The 22,507-nt window shown below is 50.7% G+C and overlaps 1 protein-coding gene across 2 annotated transcripts in view; it reads left to right on the top strand.

Annotated features, from left to right (window-relative positions):
* Window positions 1–22,507, top strand: part of KIRREL3 (kirre like nephrin family adhesion molecule 3) — a 1,173,775-nt gene that overhangs the window by 1,038,433 nt on the left and 112,835 nt on the right. For both annotated transcript variants that reach the window (XM_073657428.1, XM_073657427.1), the window contains exons 6-7: window positions 17,856–18,006; window positions 20,119–20,224. In XM_073657428.1, coding sequence (XP_073513529.1) covers window positions 17,856–18,006; window positions 20,119–20,224 — 257 coding nt within the window. The remainder of the gene's footprint in view (window positions 1–17,855; window positions 18,007–20,118; window positions 20,225–22,507) is intronic.

Raw genomic sequence — 22,507 nt, 5'->3', positions numbered from 1 at the left:
TAATATCCGCATGACTACATGTGCACATGCGGATATTAAGCAATTCAATGTGCGGATGGTACCCGGGTGTGGAGAACAGGAGACTCTCATCCAGACCCGGGTACCATACAACCTATAAAAAAAAGAGAAGAAAATAAAAAATATGCATTATACTCACTTTCTGATGACCCCCGCTCTCCATAGTGATGTGTCCTGGCTCCCCGGCAGCTCGCAATGGTCTAAAAGGACCCTCCATGACGTCATTTAGTCATGTGACGGGTCACGCGACCGCTGACGTCGGCGGTCGCGTGACCTGTCACATGACTACATGACGTCATGGAAGGTCCTTTTGCACAACCGCGAGGCACCGGGAAGACCGGACGCATCGGATAAGGAGACCGGGGGCCATCGGAAGGTGAGTATAATGTGTTTTGTTGTTTTTTTTTACCATTTTTATTCTTTCTTTTAACTAACTTGGTCACACTATATAAAATCCATGCCGGTTGCCGGTTGCATGGATTTATATAGTGTGACCAAGTTGTCAAGCACTTTCCAAGTGATGCTAAAATCGCTTGTCAACCCGCATGCGAAATTGCATGTACAAAAAGCTTCACTTCCGCTTGTCCCTTGCAGGAAAAACGCATGTAAAATACGCATGCATTTTTTCTGCCAGGGAGATGCATAGAATCATAGAATCATAGAATGGTAGAGTTGGAAAGGACCTCCTGGGTCATCTGGTCCAACCCCCTGCTCAAAGCAGGATTCACTAGATCATCTCAGACAGATGTCTGTCCAGCCTCTGTTTGAAGACGTCCATTGAAGGGGAACTCACCACCTCTCGTGGCAGCCTGTTCCACTCATTAATCACCCTAACTGTCAAAAAGTTTTTTCTAATATCTAATCTGTGTCTCCTCCCATTTAGTTTCATCCCATTGCTTCTAGTCTTTCCTTGTGCAAATGAGAATAAAGATGATCCTTCTACAATGTGACAGCCCTTGACATATTTGTAGACAGCTATTAAGTCTCCTCTCAGTCTTCTTTTTTGCAAGCTAAACATTCCCAAATCCTGCAACCGTTCCTCATAGGACATGGTTTGCAGACCAGTCACCATTCTGGTCGCTCTTCTCTGAACTTGCTCCAGTTTGTCTATGTCTTTTTTAAAATGTGGTGCCCAAAACTGTACACAGTATTCCAGATGAGGTCTGACCAAAGAGGAGTAAAGACCGATAATGACTTCACGTGATCTAGACTGTATGCTTCTGTTAATACATCCCAGAATTGTATTTGCCTTTTTTGCTGCTGCATCACACTGTTGACTCATGTTCAGTCTATGATCTATTAGTATACCTAAGTCTTTTTCACACGTGCTGTTGCTTAGCTCTGTTCCTCCCATTCTGTATATGCTTTTTTCATTTTTATTGCCCAGATGTAGTACTTTGCATTTTTCCCTGTTAAAAACCATTCTGTTGGTTGCTGCCCACTGCTCCAGTTTATTTAGGTCTTTTTGAATCCTCTCTCTCTCTTCTCTAGTATTAGCTATCCCTCCTAGCTTTATGTCATCAGCAAATTTAATCAGTTTACCCTCAATTCCTTCATCTAAATCATTGATAAAGATGTTGAACAATACAGGTCCCAGGACGGAGCAGAAACGCTCAGGAAAAATCCGGAGCATTTCTTCATCGTGGGCACATAGCCTAAAGGTGAGATGCCCAGTGTGCTTTAATTATATTTATAGCACTTGTAATTATTTGTGACAGGAGCTGCTCCTCACTGCCCCCCCCTCCTGTCTGGGACATTATATCACACAGCAGTGTGCAGCTCCCCCCTGTGAGTAACAGCCTGAGAGGAGGGGGCATGGCTTTTAGTAGCAGCACTAGCCAGCTGATGTCTCCTTCACTGCAGCATGAAATGAAGGGGTGTGGGCATGGCCGGCCCCCGGATTCTAGTAGCAAACAGCCCCCTGATAATGTCTCCTTCACTGCAGGGCTACTGGTAGGGACCAGGCCAAACCCCCTCACTGCGGACTGCAGACAAGGAGACATTATCAGGGGGCTGGTGTGACAGGAGCTGCTCCTCATTGCTCACACCTCCCGTCTGGAACGTTACAGCAGTGTGCAGCTCCATGCTGTTACTATCAGCCAATCTCCTGATAATGACTGTTTGTTACGGGTCTGGGTGGTGGAACCTCTGTGCTTCAGTGCAAGGAGGGACCATAGGGGCGTGACTAAGTGCCTGACCAAGATCATACGGCGGCTTAGTCGACTCCGTGAACCTGGGAGGGACCGGGCAGGTGGACCAGGTGCCACTCTGGGACCGACCTTGTGTGAGAGCAGGTGACTCCCACGGGTCAGATGGCAGGAACTGACCGGTACAGCGGATGAGCACGGCAGGAAGGCTGACGGGTGGTCCAGATAGATAAGCAGGCTGGTTCAGCTGATAGCCAGACAGGTGCTTCAGGTAGGCAAGCAGGCGGGCACGGCAGGTAACTGGCAGGAGCTCCGGGTAGGCTGGCTGGCGGGCTCGACAGGAAACAGGCAGGTGCTCCAGGTAGGCTGGCTGGCGGGCATGGCAGGTTACAGGCGGGTGCTCCAGGTAGGCTGGCTCGTGGGTATGGCAGGTTAGAAGTGGTGCTCCAGGTAGGCTGGCTGGTGGGCACGGCAGGTTAGCGAGCAGGACTGTTAGACAGACTGGCGGGCAGAACTAACAGGCTGTGGGACCTGAGGGCTGAAGCAAGTGTTAGCACACGGAACAACAACCTTGCACAGGCACCTCCATTTTGGAGGAGGTACCTTATATAGGAGAAGTCTTCCGGCCATTGGCCGGGGACTCTATAGGACGGCGCGAGAGGCCCCCTTAAGAGGGAGGGAGCGCGCATGCACCCTAAGCACAGTGCCTGGGAAGCTGCGCATGGTGTGCGCCACAGCAACAGGGGAGCAGGAAGACGCCGGACCTGGACCGAGGCGGTGAGGGGAACGGCGTCTCTGCCCGGCAGGAGGCAGAGACGCTGATGCTACACTGTTTCTCTGAACCTAATAGGGAGCAGACCACGCCTCCTCTTCTCAGGCACTTACATTGGTGAGATGCACACTGCTGTGTGACATAATGTCCCAGACGGGGGGGGGAGGAGCAGTGAGGAGTAGCTCCTGTCACACAGAATTACAAGTGTACTAAAGATAATAGAACTGCATGGGGCATCTCATCTTTGTAGTTTATGAGGGCAGAGACAGTAGAAACATTTTTTATCTCCCCGGAGTACCCCTTTAAGTTCAGTTTTAGGTAAAACAAGCAGCAGGTCTTGTGGTTTCATTCCCAGGAGATTAGCGGCACCAGAACCACCTGGAAGCCACTTATCGCTCATCAACTGGTCCAAGCTTGACAGTGACTGGCACCAACGGTAGAGGCCATTGCCTGGCACCAAGGGCAGAAACTAGTGATTGACACCAGTGGTAGAGGAGAGTGCCTGGTACCACGGGGGACAGGGGGCGTCACACCAGGACCATGGGGGACAGGGGGCGTCACACCAGGACCATGGGGGACAGGGGGTGTCACACCAGGACCATGGGGGACAGGGGGCGTCACACCAGGACCGCGGGGGACAGGGGGCGTCACACCAGGACCCCAGGGGATAGGGGGCATCGACAGGACCGCGGGGGGGGGGTCAGGAGGCATCACCAGAGTCGGGAGGGGGCATGAGGCATCACCAGAACCGCAAGGGGCAGGAGGCGTCAGCAGAACCGCGGGGGGCAGGAGGCATCACCAGAACCGCAGGGGGCAGGAGGCGTCACCAGAACCGCGGGGGACTGGAGGCGTCACCAGAACTGCGAGGGCAGGGGGCGTCACCAGAACCGCGGGGGGCAGGGGGTGTCACCAGGACTGTGGGGGGCAGGAAGAGTCACCAGGACCGCGGGGGGCAGGGGGCGTCACCAGAACCACAGGGGGCAAGAGCGTCACCAGGACCGCGGGGGAGGGGGACTACAGGAAAGCATTAGGTCATTGGAATTACAGCCTAACCGTTTCTCATGCTCAATCCAGAGCCGCCATTACTAATTAGATATTTGTTTACATTTGACTCAGAATTGTTACATTTTTGTGGCCTCCGGCTCAAAGCTACAAAATCTGTAATAAACGAATCCCAGGCATCAAATCACTGCCGTCGCCCGGAGGTAATCTGCGCCCATCCTCCTCCTGCCAGCGCTGCACAATGTCTGGCGCGTTCTGTCCTCCGCTCCGGTCCCCCGCGTCCTGCTGGTCCCGGTCGGGGCTCAGCCTTTCATGTGCTGGATTTTTGGCCTGGACGCCGGGTCTTTGAAGGCCATGCCAGGCCATTTCTGCAGGCAGAGGGCACAGGGCTGGGACTCTGGGCTGCCATTGCTTGGCTGGAGCCAGCCGCCCAGTGCCAGCCGCCCGGCACCGCACCATATGGACTGCGATTTCTCTTTTTTCCTTTGTCAAAGCCGCAGAAAGAAAGAGATGTCCGCGTCGCGGACTATAGGGTCCCGAGCTTTAGTAATAAGAATGCATCGTCATAAACTAGGAAAAGAAGCCGCATTGTAATACACACTGGTGGCGTTCTCCAGCCTGCAGTGTAAAGAATGGAGGTTTTCATTCTGGCTGACATGGCTGTGCCCAGGGCTTTGCCTATATGTCTACCTACATAGATCTCCTGGTCTGTACTAATGAGCAGCAAAAAAAGTGAAAATAAAGATCTTTATACAGAATAAAAAACTTCCATACTTTACACTGCAGGCGTCATCAGGAGAATTTTACAATAGTGTAAAAAAGAAGTAAGGATTTTATTAGAAAGTGCTCCTATTTCTATACAGTCCAATATTCCATCTAAATCGAGGAAGGAAAAACGGTGACATTTTTCTTTTGTGGCATCACTCGGATCTGGACGCATGGCGACAGAATACGGGACGATATGGTGGTGCTCAGTTCCTGTATCTTGGGTGGGGGTAGGAAATCTCGCAGTTTGCATCTTTTTTCTCTTTTTTTTGCTGCTTTTTGCCATTATTCCTTTTTTTCATACATTATTTCTCTGGTGTCGCTCTCGCAGGTAATGGCCGGCGTGTGGCACAGACAGGTGAGCGGCGCCTTCTTCTCAGATCTGAAGCCACAGAAGGGTTAAATAAAAGAGCATTATTCACGTTGGGCTTAGATCGCCTTTATCTTCAGTTTAATTAATTCTTCCTCCATCAAGGGCACCTCAAGGTCATTTTCTTTAGGATTTTAATTAGTGCGCTCGTCTGGGGTGTGCAGAGAGTTCGGGGTAATTATTGGGTTTTTCTCACTGTTTTCATTAATTGTTGTTGTTTAGGATTTTCTCTAATTAACGTCTGCGATTCTTCGTGTTTCCGCCGATTCTCTGCTCATCCGTTCTGTCCTTAATCCCCCAGAGTTTCCTCTTCTGCAAATCACATGAGAGGCGGGAGAGACGAGCGGCGCAGCCCCCGTGACGAGCGCCGCTCATCCCTCCCTCTTAGCCCGGGGCGACGGCTGTCATTCTACATCTCACCCCCAAATCAGAACTGACAAAATGAAAAAACAATTACAATGTAGCAAAGAAATATCGTACAACACCGAGCAGCCCCCCAGCTTCAGGTGGAGTGATTACAGCGGAGACCCCCGAAATACAGGTGGAGCAGTGTAGTGACACCGCTATGTGTTACATGGGACTGCTGCTAACACCCAATACATTATCAGAGAGTTATCACTGTGTTATCTGTGGTGTTACATAGGACTGCAGGTGACATCTACTACATTATCTGTACTCAGAGAGTTATCACTGTGTTATCTGTGGTGTTACATAGGACTGCAGGTGACATCTACTACATTATCTGTACTCAGAGAGTTATCACTGTGTTATCTGTGGTGTTACATAGGACTGCAGGTGACATCTACTACATTATCTGTACTCAGAGAGATATCACTGTTATCTGTGGTGTTACATAGGACTGCAGGTGACATCTACTACATTATCTGTACTCAGAGAGTTATCACTGTGTAATCTGTGGTGTTACATAGGACTGCAGGTGACATCTACTACATTATCTGTAATCAGAGAGTTATCACTGTGTTATCTGTGGTGTTACATAGGACTGCAGGTGACATCTACTACATTATCTGTACTCAGAGAGGTATCACTGTGTTATCTGTGGTGTTACATAGGACTGCAGGTGACATCTACTACATTATGCACACAGTAGCTATAAGAAACAAGCAGAAAGCCGCGCCGACGCCCTAAGTAATCAGACAAGAGACATGGACACAGCAGGTACTGTTGCAAAGAGTGCAGCATGGACTGACAGGTAAGATTGCGGTCTTGCATGGTGGGAGGTGGTGCACTATGCAAGCACGCCGCCAGGGATGTTACAGTACCCCCCCCTTTACTCCCCCTCTTCCTCCAGCCAGCAAGGATATTCTGCAGAGAATTTGGAGGCCGATCCTTCTCTTCAAAAAGATTTCCTCTTCTGTCCACTAGAGGGAACGAAACTGGTCTCATCTTCTTGGTAACTAGGATGCTTCCTTCCATCGGGCCATCCTCAGCAACAGATGAAGTGGGCGAGGTACCAGGAACAGGACACAGGAAAGTCTCTCTCCACTTATTAATATTGGGTAGCACCCCAAAGGATTCACGGGACAACTGGAGATCCTCCACCGGGTTGGAGGGGTGCAGAGACTCGGGGGAAACCACCGCCTTGACGTGCACTTTGCCAAGCTTACTGGATGAAGTGGGCGAAGTACCAGGTACAGGGTGCAAAAAAGTCTCTTTCCATTTGTTATCATCGGGAAGTACCCCAAAGGATTCACGGGACAACTGGAGGTCCTCCACCAGGTTGGAGGGGTGCAGAGACTCTGGGTTAACCACCGCTTTGACGTACACTTTGCCAAGCTTACTGGATGAAGTGGGCGAAGTACCAGGTACAGGGTGCAGAAAAGTCTCTCTACATTTGTTATCAGATAGCACCCCGAAGGATTCAGGAGGCAACTGGAGGTCCTCCGCCTGGTTGGAGGGGTGCAGAGACTTGGAGGTAGCCACCGCCTTGATGGACTTATTGCCAGATTTGTTAGAGATGGAGGATCCTTGCTTAGGGACCAACCTCAGTCTGGTTTCTGAGATGACACATATGCGAGGCGGGGCGGTGCCTAAAGCCAGATCATTGGTACAATCGTCGAGACTGTGTTGGGACATTGCCTCTGCTTCCCTTCTTTCGGAGTCTTCAGCACACAGCGAGTCAGCGACTAGCAGATCTGGTGAAGAAGAAGACACTGCTGACTGTCCTGAAGATATGGGGACTGGACACCCCTTGCACCTCAGCAGTCCCCCAGGAAACACCATGCAGGAGGATCTCCAGACCTGAGCGGGCACTAGATCTCTCGGCTCTGGACGACCTGTGGGTAAACCAGACAGCACCTGGAATGTGAACTTCTTCATGTGTAATGCTCCAATCTGGAGCTTAATTTGTACAGACATATTTTGACTGTTTCTGAGTAGGGCTCGTCCTTCCGCTGACAATGCCCAAACCGGCTTCTGGAGTTGTCGGACGGGAATCAAACACCGACTCTTCAAGGCTTTCAGCCCGAAACTTCCGGTTAATCCGAGGCCTTCACTTGCCACGGAGACAGTCATGGTCATCTGTGGAGAGGAAACACTAACGCCAAGGGCAGCCTCTCCTACAGGCCTAATGTCTTGGGATTCTCCAACCTTCGCTGGACAAAGACCGTCAGGGGGTCCCAAACAACCGCAGCGGGACCGCAATCCGATTTTGTGACTGAGTTCTGGCCTCTGCTTTGCCTGACGAACATAGTCATCCTTCATGGATTCTGTGCGGAGAGCTGCCTCTACAGGCTGGGGAACAGGAGGTCTTTGGGAGGACAGAACCTGGCGTGACGGTTTACCTCTACTCCTTGCACGTCTGGACTGCCTCTTGAGGTTGGAAAGGAAAGTATTATGTGGAGCATTGTCATCCTGTGTGGATTCTGTGTGGGCAGCAGTCTCTTCAGGCTGGAGAACTGGTAGGCTACCTACACTCATTACCCATCGGGGCTGCTCCGGGATATTGGGAAGGGAAGCTTTAGCAGAAGCCTCAGGGTTAGGGTCATCGAAGACCATTAGAAAGGCCACCAGGAAGGCCTGCAGGTCAGAGACTATAGGATCCCATGCTTCCCATAGGGGGGTGATCCAATTCAAGGCATTACCCGCTAAATAGGACATCATGAATACTACTTTCACCTGATCAGTGGGAAAATAGTGAGCATAGAATTTGAAATGCAGCATGCATTGCTCCACAAATGCACGGCTTTGTTTTGGATCCCCATAGTACTGTGGTGGATCCGCAGGAACGAGTGCTGATAGATCCATTTGGGCTGGTGCGTAAATCGCCTGGACCTCAGCTTGAGAAAAGAAATTTTCTTGGTGCACGTATTGCCAGACAAGGATTCAAATGTCTCTGAGAGCGAAGGGCCATGGGGCTCAACGGGAACCATGGCCTGAGCAAACTGTTATGCTCGCACCCGGACTGACTGGCGTGAGCGTGATTAGTGATCCCACTGGACCATGAACCAAGGAGTGCCTGGAGGGGCGTAACTAAGTATCAACCCGGTCCGACCAAGGTCGCACGGTTGCTCAGTCGACTCTGTGAACCAAGGAGGAACCAAGCAGAGGGACCAGGTGCTACTCCAGGTCAGACCCCGGTCACAGCTGTTGACCCACACCGGGGAATGCAGGAACAGGCAGTTTAGCTGGTATGCAGACTGGTGGGTACTGGCAGGTACGGCTGGTATGACGGCAGGTGGGTACTTAGCAGGCAAGGCTGGTATGAAGGCAGGTGGGTGCTGGCAGGCACGCCGGGTATGCAGACAGGCGGGTGCTGACAGTCACGGCTGGAATGCAGACAGGCAGATACTGGCAGGTATGAACGCAGGCTGGATAGGGACTAGTACAGACTGGGATACGGGAGCAGAGACGCAGGTGCGGTGGACTAGCAGAGCAAAACCGCAGGTGCGGTGAACAAGCAGAGCGGAGAAAAACCGCAGGTGCGGTGAACAAGCGGAGCGGAGAAAAAAACGCAGGTGCGGTGAACAAGCAGAGCGGAGCAAAACCGCAGGTGCGGTGAACAAGCAGAGCGGAGCAAAACCGCAGGTGCAGTAAACAAGCGGAGCAGAGCGGAACCGCCGGAGCGGTGAACAAGCAGAGCAGAACAGAACCGCAGGTGCGGTAAACACGCGGAGCAGAGCGGAACCGCCGGAGTGGTGAACAAGCAGAGCAGAACAGAACCGCAGGTGCGGTAAACAAGCGGGAAGAGCGGAACCGCCGGAGCGGTGAACAAGCAGAGCAGACAGAGCAGAAGGTGAAGGCAGGAAGATGGTTAGAACACAGGAGGTAGATGCGGAGGCAGGGAAAGGGGACAAGCAGAACCAGATACACACAAGGTACTTACAATGAAGTAGCAAGTGGACACAAAACTCACAAACAGAAGTACAGAGACAACGAGTTGGAGTTAGGTGCAGGTTCAGACACTGCAGGAAAAGGGAAGGTATGGACATAGAGAGAAACAAGTAACGGGCTAGGACACTGTTCAGACAGGAACTGAGCCGGGAACAAGATACAGGAACGAGCCTGGGAACTCAGCCCCCAGGGTGGCGGAAACAGACTAGATACAGGACAGGACCTGGCAACTCAGTTGCAAAAGACAAACTGAGTGAAAGTGTTGCTCTGGCACCTCCTACTGGGTGGAGGGGGTTTAAGTATCCAGTGACTCACAGCAATAGGCTGGGGACGCATTAGGACTGTGCACACAGTAGCTATAAGAAACAAGCAGAAAGCCGCGCCGACGCCCTAAGCAATCAGACAAGAGACATGTACACAGCAGGTACTGGAGCAAAGAGTGCAGCATGGACTGACAGGTAAGATTGCAGTCTTGCATGGTGGAAGGTGGTGCACCATGCAAGCACGCCGCCAGGGATGTTACACTCCATACAGTATAATGGCCCCACATAGTCCTCCATACAGTATAATGGGCCCCACATAGTCCTCCATACAGTATAATGGGCCCCACATAGTCCTCCATACAGTATAATGGCCCCACATAGTACACCATACAGTATAATGGGCCCCACATAGTCCTCCATACAGTATAATGGGCCCCACATAGTCCTCCATACAGTATAATGGGCCCCACATAGTCCTCCATACAGTATAATGGGCCCCACATAGTCCTCCATACAGTATAATGGGCCCCACATAGTCCTCCATACAGTATAATGGGCCCCACATAGTCCTCCATGCAGTATAATGGGCCCCACATAGTCCTCCATACAGTATAATGGGCCCCACATAGTCCTCCACACAGTATAATGGGCTCCACATAGTCCTCCATACAGTATAATGGCCTCACATAGTCCTCCATACAGTATAATGGCCCCACATAGTACACCATACAGTATAATGGGCCCCACATAGTACACCATACAGTATAATGGGTCCCACATAGTCCTCCATACGGTATAATGGGCCCCACATAGTCCTCCATACAGTATAATGGCCTCACATAGTCCTCCGTACAGTATAATGGGTCCCACATAGTCCTCCATACAGTATAATGGGCCCCACATAGTCCTCCATACAGTATAATGGCCTCACATAGTCCTCCATACAGTATAATGACCCCACATAGTCCTCCGTACAGTATAATGGGCACCACATAGTCCTCCATACAGTATAATGGCTCCACATAGTCCTCCATACAGTATAATGGCCCCACATAGTCCTCCATACAGTATAATGGCCTCACATAGTCCTCCATACAGTATAATGGCCTCACATAGCCCTCCATACAGTATAATGGCCTCACATAGTCCTCCATACAGTATAATGACCCCACATAGTCCTCCATACAGTATAATGGCGCCACATAGTCCTCCATACAGTATAATGGCCCCACATAGTCTTCCATACAGTATAATGGCCCCACATAGTCCTCCATACAGTATAATGGCCCCGCATAGCCCTCTATACAGTATAATGGCCCCGCATAGTCCTCCATACAGTATAATGGCCTCACATAGCGGCCGCATGGGTGCACTAAGGATCAGGATAAATGCATCAGACACGTGACTCGCGTGTTCCATTATTCATGATGGCGACCATCAAGTTCCACCTGTCTCAGACTAAAGTGAAGACAGAAAGCAGAGGAAGAAAACAGGGTTGTTTCTCAGCAGATCATTATCGAGGTTGGATACATTTTGCAACAAACCATCATCTGTGAGAAATATTACATCTATAGTCAGGTACAAAAATCTTCGGCCAGTGACGAATCTTTGTGATTTCAGCTCTGAAGGCCGCTATTTTACTATTTTGGATGTAAAATGAAACAACTGAGATACAATGGTTGTGGAGACTTTCAGGTTTAATTAAAGTGTTGCACAGAAATCTCCTGTGAAAAGTTTAGGAATTGCAGCCATTTTCCTACAAAGTCTCCTCATTTCAGGTGCTCAGAAGTAATTGGACAAAATAACTTCCCATGAATAAAATGTCCATCCATGTTTAACCCTTTTGTAGAGAATCCTTTGCATCAATGATGGCCTGAAGTCTGGAGGCCATGGCTGTCACCATCACTGGTCCGGTGTGAGGCTTGGCATCAATGACGGCCTGGAGGACATGGCCATCACCATTGCTGGTCTCCTCTGGTGTGAGGCTTTGCAGCAATGACTGCCGGAAGTCTGGAGGCCATAGATGTCACCATCACTGGTGTCCTCCGGTGTGAGGCTTTCCAGCAATGATGGCCTGAAGTCTGGAGCCCATGGACGCCAACATCGCTATTGTCCGCTGGTGTGAGGCTTTGCAGCAACGAAGGCCTGAAGTCTGGAGGCCATAGCAATCACCATTGCTGGTCTCCTCCGGTGTGAGGCTTTGCAGCAACGAAGGCCTGAAGTCTGGAGGCCATGGACGTCACTATCGCTGGTCTCCTCCGGTGTGAGGCTTTGCCGCCTTTACTGCAGTAACTTCAGTTCTCGCTTGTTTGTGGCTCTTTCTGCATTTTGTCTTCAGCCTATGAAATGCGGCTCAATGGGCTGAGATCTGGCGATGACTCGGCCATTGCAGAATATTCCACTTCTTTGCTTTCGGAGGATGTTTTGGGTCATTGTCCATCTGTCCTATGAAGCGCCGTCCAATCATTCTTGCTGCATTTGGCTGAATCTGAGCAGAAAGTCTCGCCCTGTACACACAGGATTCACCGGCAGCTTCTGTCTTCAGTCACATCATCAACAACCACTAGTGACCCAGTGATTGGACGCCATGCATGCCCGCGGCCATCACATCGCCTCCACCATGTGTTGCACAGGACGTGCCGAGGATCAGGAGCCGCTCCAAGCCTTCTCCAGACTTTCTTCTTCCATCATTCTGGTGCAGGTTGATCTTAGTTTTGCTTTTCCATAACTGGCGGCTTCTTTAGATTTTTTTGGTAAAGTCTAATCTGGCCTTTCTATTTTTTGTCTGATTATTGGTGTGCACCTTGTGGTGGCCCCTCGGTATTTGCTCTCATGAAGTCTTCTCTTTATGGTGGACTTAGATACTTAGACCCCGACTTCCTGGAGATTGTTCTTCACTTGGGGGGGTGTTGTGAAGTGGATTTTCTTCCCCATGGGAAGGATTCTGTGATCATCCAACACTGGGGGTCTTCTGGGGACGTCCAGGCCTTTCTGAGTTACTGTGTTCACAAGGGCACTCTGTTTCTTTGTTGTTTTTTTTGCAGAATGTATCAAACTGGCCGCTCCTAACGTTTCTGCTCTCTGACGGATTTCTTTTTTTTCAGCCTAATGATGGTCTGTTTCTCTTCCATTGAAATCTCCTCTAACCGCATGTTGTGGGTTCACAGCAACAGCTTCCAAATGTAAATACCGCACCTGGAATCAGCTCCCGACCTTTTACCTGCTTCATTGATGATGGATTAATGAGGGAAAAGCCCATGCAGCCCATTTAAAGAGCTTCTGAGATAATTGTCCAGTTACTTTTAGTCCCTTTAATAAGATGTATCTCCATATTAAAGAGCTGTATTCCCTAAACCCCCCAATTAGGATGTGAATCCCCTCAAATTACAGCTGAGAGTTGGCACTTTAAGCCCAGATTGATTATACGTAGAACTGGATCTTGTAAACAGCTAAAATTTGTGTCACCGTCCAAATATTTCTGGACCTAACTGTATTTGGCTTTTTCAACCTATCGGTGTAAACAAGAAAGTTCCTATTCACTGACAGCAAGAAGAGATTTAGAAAATGGAAAAGGGTATAAGATATAATAGTAGTGGGACGGGGCAGCAGCTGCCGGGGGTGTCTGGACATGTAATGACGATGTGCAGAGCCTGGTGAGGATCTCATGAACGATCCTGAGATGAAGTCAGCAGCTGATGCTCCACTGCCAGGAGGTGTGATGGAGTAATCAGGGCACAGGCGGTGCAGGTGCAGACACCTTGGCGGGCACTTACAATATGCAATCAGACTAAATTGGCATCCTGGGGCGAGGCTCTCATCAATCAGCTGGAGAGCCATAGACTGTGGAGAGGCGAGCATGGCACCAGTAACCATCTCCGTGCAATGCCACAGCCTGGTAAAGCTCCTAATGTAACCTAACCATCACAAGCTATGCTGAGGGTTGTAGTGCTGCACCAAGTGGCAAAACTAAAGCAGAAGGAATCTGCTCAAACCAACATGGAGGTCACACAAAGTCTGGTCAGAGGAGTCACAATGCACGGGATGGAATCCGCTGCAAATCTTACATCCATATGGACGTGGCCTGAAAAAAATGCCACACTTAAAAAGCGTGTCACAGGTTTACCGCTATAGAGAGGGGTCAGAAGACTGCAGTGTCTGATTTCCCGTACTCCAGCACTGATTAGAAGCACTTCACCATCAAATTAAACCGTGCTGGTTTCTGCTAGCAATGCAGGGGTTAATCTGTTCAGTTAAAGCTCCTGGAGCTTTCCTGCTTGGATGATCTCAGCTGTTCAGTGTTGGCCACTCCTCTCTGCTATCTATACTGGCATCTGGCAATCAGGAATTGCCAATGTTAGTTCATACTGCCTGGTTCTGGAGTTGGAGGTGTTGGTTGTTGGAGGAGGCGTTTGGAGAGTTGTTCAGAAAACTGTTGCTTCGTGTTTGTCTGTGTGCATATCCTCATCTTCTTTTATTTTGTTTTTTCCTTCCATAACTCCCCGGTGTTCCTCTCTGTTTGTGAGTGCATATTTGTATGATCGGTATTTTCATTTATCTCTGTATGACTTCCCTTGTTAGTCTCGTTTGTGTATTCTTATAAACAACTACTCCCCACTTCCCTGGATGGGGAAGGGGATAGATAAGGACTGATTTAGGAGATCAGCAAGCCACGTGGCCCCGGCATCTTCACCATCAGAAGTAATCTGGAGAGCAGGGTTAAGGCACCCCCTAGCTTGAGGGATAGGGAAGGAGCCCCAGGATATCCTGCTATAGTGCCATGACAGAACGTAAGAAAAAGAATAGAAGTGTAGAATGAGCGGATCCGTAATGCAAAAGTGTGAATGAGCCCCAGCGGATCTCTGACTGTAATCCGGTGTGCGCTATAAAGGTGCTGCCAGATTTAAGAGTTTGCTGGTATTTTGCAGCTGGTTCGGATATTATTAGTGTCTGCATGTTATCAGTATCCGCTGTCTCTGCGGTCGGGATGTTATCGGTGTCCGCCGTCTCTGCGGTCGGGATGTTATCGGTGTTCGCCGTCTCTGCGGTCGGGATGTTATCAGTGTCCGCTGTCTCTGCGGTCGGGATGTTATCGGTGGCCGCTGTCTCTGCGGTCGGCATGTTATCGGTGGCCGCTGTCTCCGCGGAGATGTTATCGGTGTCCGCCGTCTCTGCGGTCGGGATGTTATCGGTGGCCGCCGTCTCTGCGGTCGGGATGTTATCGGTGGCCACCGTCTCTGCGGTCGGGATGTTATCGGTGGCCGCCGTCTCTGCGGTCGGGATGTTATCGGTGGCCGCTGTCTCTGCGGTCGGGGTGTTATCGGTGTCCGCCGTCTCTGCGGTCGGGATGTTATCGGTGTCCGCCGTCTCTGCGTTCGGGATGTTATCGGTGGCCGCCGTCTCTGCGGTCGGGATGTTATCGGTGTTCGCCGTCTCTGCGGTCGGGATGTTATCGGTGTTCGCCGTCTCTGCGGTCGGGATGTTATCGGTGGCCGCCGTCTCTGCGGTCGGGATGTTATCGGTGTCCGCCGTCTCTGCGGTCGGGATGTTATCGGTGTCCGCCGTCTTTGCGGTCGGGATGTTATCGGTGTCCGCCGTCTCTGCGGTCGGGATGTTATCGGTGTTCGCCGTCTCTGCGGTCGGGATGTTATCGGTGTCCGCCGTCTCTGCGGTCGGGATGTTATCAGTGTTCGCTGTCTCTGCGGTCGGGATGTTATCGGTGTTCGATGTCTCTGCGGTCGGGATGTTATCGGTGTCCGCCGCCTTTGCATTCGGGATGTTATCGGTGTCCGCCGTCTCTGCGGTCGGGATGTTATCGGTGTTCGCTGTCTCTGCGGTCGGGATGTTATCGGTGTTCGCTGTCTCTGCGGTCCGGATGTGATCGGTGGCCGCTGTATCTGCGGTCGGGATGTTATAGGTGTTCGCCGTCTCTGCGGTCGGGATGTTATCGGTGTCCGCCGTCTCTGCATTCGGGATGTTATCGGTGGCCGCCGTCTCTGCGGTCGGGATGTTATCGGTGTTCGCCGTCTCTGCGGTCGGGATGTTATCGGTGTTCGCCGTCTCTGCGGTCGAGATGTTATCGGTGTCCGCCGTCTCTGCGGTCGGGATGTTATCGGTGTTCGCCGTCTCTGCGGTCGAGATGTTATCGGTGTTCGCTGTCTCTGCGGTCGGGATGTTATCGGTGTTCGCCGTCTCTGCGGTCGGGATGTTATCGGTGTTCGCTGTCTCTGCGGTCGGGATGTTATCGGTGGCCGCTGTCTCTGCGGTCGGGATGTTATCGGTGGCCGCTGTCTCTGCGGTCGGGATGTTATCGGTGTTCGCTGTCTCTGCGGTCGGGATGTTATCGGTGTTCGTCGTCTCTGCGGTCGGGATGTTATCGGTGTTCGCTGTCTTTGTGTTCGGGATGTTATCGGTGGCCGCCATCTCTGCGGTCGGGATGTTATCGGTGTTCGCTGTCCCTGCGGTCGGGATGTTATCGGTGTTCGCCGTCTCTGCGGTCGGGATGTTATCGGTGTTCGCCGTCTCTGCGGTCGGGATGTTATCGGTGTTCGCCGTCTCTGCGGTCGGGATGTTATCGGTGTTCGCTGTCTCTGCGTTCGGGATGTTATCGGTGGCCGCCGTCTCTGTGGTCGGGATGTTATCGGTGTTCGCTGTCTCTGCGGTCGGGATGTTATCGGTGTTCGCTGTCTCTGCGGTCGGGATGTTATCGGTGTCCGCCGTCTCTGCGGTCGGGATGTTATCGGTGTTCGCCGTCTCTGCGGTCGGGATGTTATCGGTGTTCGCTGTCTTTGCGGTCGGGATGTTATCGGTGTTCGCTGTCTCTGTGGTCGGGATGTTATCGGTGTTCGCTGTCTCTGCGGTCGGGATGTTATCGGTGGCCGCTGTCTCTGCGGTCGGGATGTCATCGGTGTTCGCTGTCTCTGCGGTCGGGATGTTATCGGTGTTCGCCGTCTCTGCGGTCGGGATGTTATCGGTGTTCGCTGTCTTTGCTGTCGGGATGTTATCGGTGTTCGCTGTCTCTGTGGTCGGGATGTTATCGGTGTTCGCTGTCTCTGCGGTCGGGATGTTATCGGTGGCCGCTGTCTCTGCGGTCGGGATGTTATCGGTGTTCGCTGTCTCTGCGGTCGGGATGTTATCGGTGTTCGCCGTCTCTGCGGTCCGGATGTTATCGGTGGCCGCTGTCTCTGCGGTCGGGATGTTATCGGTGTTCGCTGTCTCTGCGGTCGGGATGTTATCGGTGTTCGCCGTCTCTGCGGTCCGGATGTTATCGGTGGCCGCTGTATCTGCGGTCGGGATGTTATCGGTGTCTCTGTCTGTGCTCGTTATGGACGGCTGCTCTTCACGGAGCTGGATCTGATAAGTGCAGGTTATTCCACCATATTTTCCGTAATTACTGGAAATAGATTTTATTCTCGTCGTTATTTTAATCGTCTTTGATAAATCATCTCCATGACGACGCGGCTCCGCACTGATCACGGGGTCCCGACACTCACCGCTCTCCTGGAGAACGAGACATGGAAGGAAGCGATGCAGATCCCCGTGATCCAACGTCCGGAGACGTCCACACCCCTTACAGCAGAGGTCTCCTGCTAGTGTGGAACTACAACTCCCAGCATGTTCAACCCCTGACCTGCCAGGGTATGCTAGGAGTTGTAGTACGACAAAATCTGTGATTCAACAAGTTTAGGAATCTAAATAGTATAATAAGTAAATTATGTCGCTGAGCCGTGTATCTAATCCTGCGATACCAACTGCTGAGCCGCGTATCTAATCCTGTGTAATACTGATTGCTGACCTGTGTATCTAATCCTGTGTAATACTGATTGCTGACCTGTGTATCTAATCCTGTGTAATACTGATTGCTGACCTGTGTATCTAATCCTGTGTAATACTGATTGCTGACCTGTGTATCTAATCCTGTGTAATACTGATTGCTGACCTGTGTATCTAATCCTGTGTAATACTGATTGCTGACCTGTGTATCTAATCCTGTGTAATACTGATTGCTGACCTGTGTATCTAATCCTGTGTAATACTGATTGCTGACCTGTGTATCTAATCCTGTCTTGTGTGGTACTTTCTGTTGAGCCGTGTATCTAATCTGAGTGATACTTTCCATTCATCCGTGTATCTAATCCCATCCTGTGTGATACATTTCTATGTTGCAGACTCAGTTGCGGGATGGGAAGCGGGAGAGTATCATCAGCACGCTCTTTGTGTCGCCGTCTGACATTGAGAACGGACAGACGATCACCTGCCGCGCCACCAACAAGGCCGTCCCCGGGGGAAAGGACACCACCGTCTCCATCAACATCCAGCGTAAGTCTCCTCTCGGGCTTCATAATCTTTTCCATGGCAATATTTTGGGCTTCTCCGATCTAAAGCTGCGGGGTCAGGGGGCTCCGGTGTCGGTGAGGAGTTATCTGCTTCCAAAGGGTTAAATGAGACTTGTTTCCACTGAGTGGAGCCTGGTACGGATGATGGGAGTTGTCCTGACTTCTCAGTAATCCTATCTGACGCCTGTAGGTCCGGCTTCTCTTCCGGGGCCCAGTCTCGTCCCTTGCGACACTGTTGCAACATTTAACTCTTTTTATGTTCCCAAAGTTCTAGAACTTTCTGTTTAATTGTTTGGACATGAACGCCTTCCGTGGCTTCGTCTTCGTCTCCGATCGATCGTCCTTTTACATTCGCTTAATTACACGAGTGAGAGGAAGGGAGAAAGATTAACCAGAAGCCGATGGAAACGACCCCCTGGATCAATGTGGGCAGAAGATCAGTCCGATTAATATTCCGTTCATGTCACCGAGCATTCCAGAGGTCAGATTGAATAGTGGAATAAAGGACGGCTTCTAAGTGTCAGTCTCTACTGTAGGCCCGGAATTGTATTCCTGAACCAGGTGGCTTTGGATGAGCAGAGCACGTATAAGACACATCGGTGCTCACTTTCTTGGAAGTGAACTGATTTGCAGTCCTGTCGATATCTCGTTGACCTCACGCGGCTCAGTGTAAAGTCTCGGCAGGACGATCTTGTATGAGGGGCTCAGCCCTGATCCAGGCCCTTGAGCTCCGTGGGGCCCCGAAGGACATAATCAGAGCAGGTCCTATTAGGAGCATCCATATAACTGCAGGGTGACAGACCACCACTGCGCTGGACGACCATTAACCGCCCCGGTCACCGCGGGGAGAACATGGCGACACAGAACCGTAGGAGCCAATTATCTCGGGCAGCGCGGGCGCCGCTGCTTCTCATGTACAGCGAGGAGCCGGATCCGGACCACCCTTATCTGTGAATATTCTGAATCCGGCCCCCCATCTCCTCCACAGAACAATAGTATTTATAGCCGCGCTGCGCTAATAACCGAGCGCGCAGGAATTCGCCGGCCATCACACCGCAGCTTCTTCTCGGGACTCGCTAATTGGACGGATGAAAGCGGCGGCAGCGATCAGAAGACTTCGAAATGAGATTTCGAATAAAGATCTCGCTCGCTCTGAATCGCTTGCGCGGAAAAGCAATTAAAAATGCTATTAACGGCCACGAAGTGCATCTGGAACGGAAGAACACACGGCGGAAAATAATTATAATTAACCCCGTAATTCCCGGCAAACGCTTAAGACGGATGCAGCCTCTCGAGATTATGGAGGAACGCATTTTTTTTATTATTATTATTTTTCCCGTTTTTTTTATTATTCATGTTCAAAATTTAAATCCGGTCGCAAATTTTATTATTGCAAACGGCATTAACGAAAAGGCGCGCTTGCCCAAAGACAACACGAACGGCGGCCATGATAATACGACATGGTGCTGAGCCGGCAGGTTATTGGGGGGACGCAAAGGAAAACATGAGAAATCTCCTGCAAGGTTTATATGGTGGGGAAAGCTGGGTGACGTCCGTCTGTAGAGACCTCGCAGGGGTGTGAATACTTCAGCATGCCAATGCAGGTGTGTCATGCAGGACTCTGGGAAAGCTGGGTAAGACATCAGTGTCTGCGATTCATATCCATATCCAAGCAAGATGTGTCGTGATGATTAAGAGCAATAACGGCAGCCATACTGGTGGTCACCCAGCTTTACCAGAGCCAGATCCTACTAACACTCGGACACCAATGCAAATTCTATACCAGGACCCCACCATTGTAATTCTGGGGTCTTCCCGTACCCATTATAGAAATATCACTGACTATAGAGCAATTTCTGAAGCTACATGGGGCCCCCGACGTCTAGCGGAGCTGTGTCGCGCTCCACATGTTAGCAGCATAAGTATGTGAACCCCTTCAGCTCTTCTATGGATCAGGTGTTGCACTGAGCATGCTCCTGTCATAGGGACATAGGCGGCCTCCTTCCCCATATAGGCTCCAGGTGTATATATCTCTATATATAATATATACTGTGTGGTGGAGGCTTCCTAATAACCTCACGTCCTGTTATTGCAGATCCTCCTCTGGTGAATCTTACGGTGGAGCCTCAGCCCGTCCTGGAAGACAACATAGTGAAGTTTCATTGCTCCGCCAAAGCCAACCCTGCGGTGTCGCAGTACCGGTAAGATGTGTGTGTGCACAAGGCTGAAGAGACACTTTGTGCAGACTTTACAATTATTATTATTTTGCAACGTTTTGTTATTCTGCATCCGGTAAGTCAACCCCTGTATTTGGTGCTAGGAAGTTTTCACACCCCTGGTACTCCCCATATCTGATCCAGTCTGCACCAAGACAACGACCCTTACTTATAATAGCGCCCCCTAATGTTGGCAGGAAGCCCCCCAGATCTTCAGTGCGGACACATCCCCCAATTCCGAAAATGAAATCCATTTCATATTAAGGGAAATGCCACAATTTCTCCTCTCTTTTCTGCATCTGTGATAATATACGACACACGGTATAATTAAGCTGCTAGAGGACTGCACAAGGTACCCCGGGTTTCCCATCCCCCCTCCAGGAATCCCGGCTTATATATGAGGAGTATAATGAATGGCTCTCGGCTCCCACTTCTTTTTTTATTCCACATCTTGCAATTATTCTCATATGTGAACTGCGCTCATTTTTCATCTCAAAGATACAAAAAGGCCTTAAAATTGCAGCCACTTCAATTTAAACAGCGAGATCTGCAGCCGGCAGCTCGCAACGAGACCGTGATGTATCTGCACCATTAAATCCTGGCTAAAAATAGGCGGCGGCGGCACAGGAGCGGATCCTGTGCCAGGTGTAGGAGATGCCCGGCTGTATGTGGACAGCAGGAAACCAGAGGAAACGCCAGCACGGGATGAAGAAGGTGTGGACAGATCAGCCCATCTCCAAAAATTCATTCTGGGTAGATTCGAGTCAAGACAATTATTATTCTCGGAGATCTCTCCAGACCACAAGGCGTAATAAGAACTGGAAGGAGTTAAAAATAATGGGAGAGTAGACCTGCCCTGCACCCTCCTATCACCAGCCAAAAGGTCCGGACTGCTGGAGGACAAGGGAGCATTATATCTTTTTGGTTTATTAACCCCCTTCTCAGCCCTTAAAAAATCCAGCAAAATGATGAATCTAATATAGAAAAAAATGTGCACCCTGGCAAATCCTATTTTTTTTTTGGAAATCAAGGGATATGTCTGGCTTCAAAGCGGCATTTACAAGCTCAAAAGCAAAGAGGCTGCAACTCCCTGCCTAAGGAGACGGCAGGGGTGCCCATAACCTTGGCACTGGGCAGCAAAGTATAGAATTTAAATACCCCTTCATTCTACAAAACTGAGAGGATTGCCAATAAAGAGGCAAATTGCAATTATTTCTAAAAGCCCTTTGCAATATTAACCATTGGCGACAACTCCTTTATTGTGGTTATGGGACTGTACTCAGAAGATGAGTTGTGAGGACGCTGGCGCGTGCCCTGTGAGGTGATGTACAGGCCTCATCTGCACGCTGTCCATGTGCCCACTGCTGCTCCATCTACAAGGAACTGCAGAGAGATTGTGCCAAAACGTGCTGCCTAGAGCGAGGGGGCGAAGACCAGAGTAACTGCTGGAGGCGACATCTACTGCAGAGAAGTATATGTGCCACCGAGAACGAGGTGAAGACCAGAGCGATGACCGGGGGAGACATCTACTGCAGAGAGGATATGTGCCACCGAGAACGAGGTGAAGACCAGAGCGATGACCGGGGGAGACATCTACTGCAGAGAGGATATGTGCCACCAAGAACAACGAGGTGAAGACCGGAGCAATGACTGGGGGCGACATCTACTGCAGAGAGGATATGTGCCACCAAGAACAACGAGGTGAAGACCGGAGCAATGACTGGGGGCGACATCTACTGCAGAGAGGATATGTGCCACCGAGAATGAGGTGAAGACCAGAGCAATGACCGGGGGAGACATCTACTGCAGAGAGGATATGTGCCACCAAGAACAACGAGGTGAAGACCGGAGCAATGACTGGGGGAGACATCTACTGCAGAGAGGATATGTGCCACCAAGAACAATGAGGTGAAGACCAGAGCAATGACTGGGGGCGACATCTACTGCAGAGAGGATATGTGCCACCGAGAATGAGGTGAAGACTAGAGCGATGACTGGGGGCGACATCTACTGCAGAGAGGATATGTGCCACCGAGAATGAGGTGAAGACCAGAGCGATGACCGGGGGCGACATCTACTGCAGAGAGGATAAGTGCCACCGAGAATGAGGTGAAGACCAGAGCGATGACCGGGGGCGACATCTACTGCAGAGAGGATAAGTGCCACCGAGAACGAGGTGAAGACCAGAGCGATGACCGGGGGCGACAACTACTGCAGAGAGGATATGTGCCACCGAGAATGAGGTGAAGACCAGAGCGATGACCGGGG

The sequence above is a fragment of the Phyllobates terribilis genome, unplaced genomic scaffold (assembly GCF_046119375.1).
Source record: "Phyllobates terribilis strain yellow unplaced genomic scaffold, ASM4611937v1 Scaffold_12__6_contigs__length_324123572, whole genome shotgun sequence".
Taxonomy (NCBI): domain Eukaryota; kingdom Metazoa; phylum Chordata; class Amphibia; order Anura; family Dendrobatidae; genus Phyllobates; species Phyllobates terribilis.
This window is presented reverse-complemented; position numbering and strand designations above follow the sequence as displayed.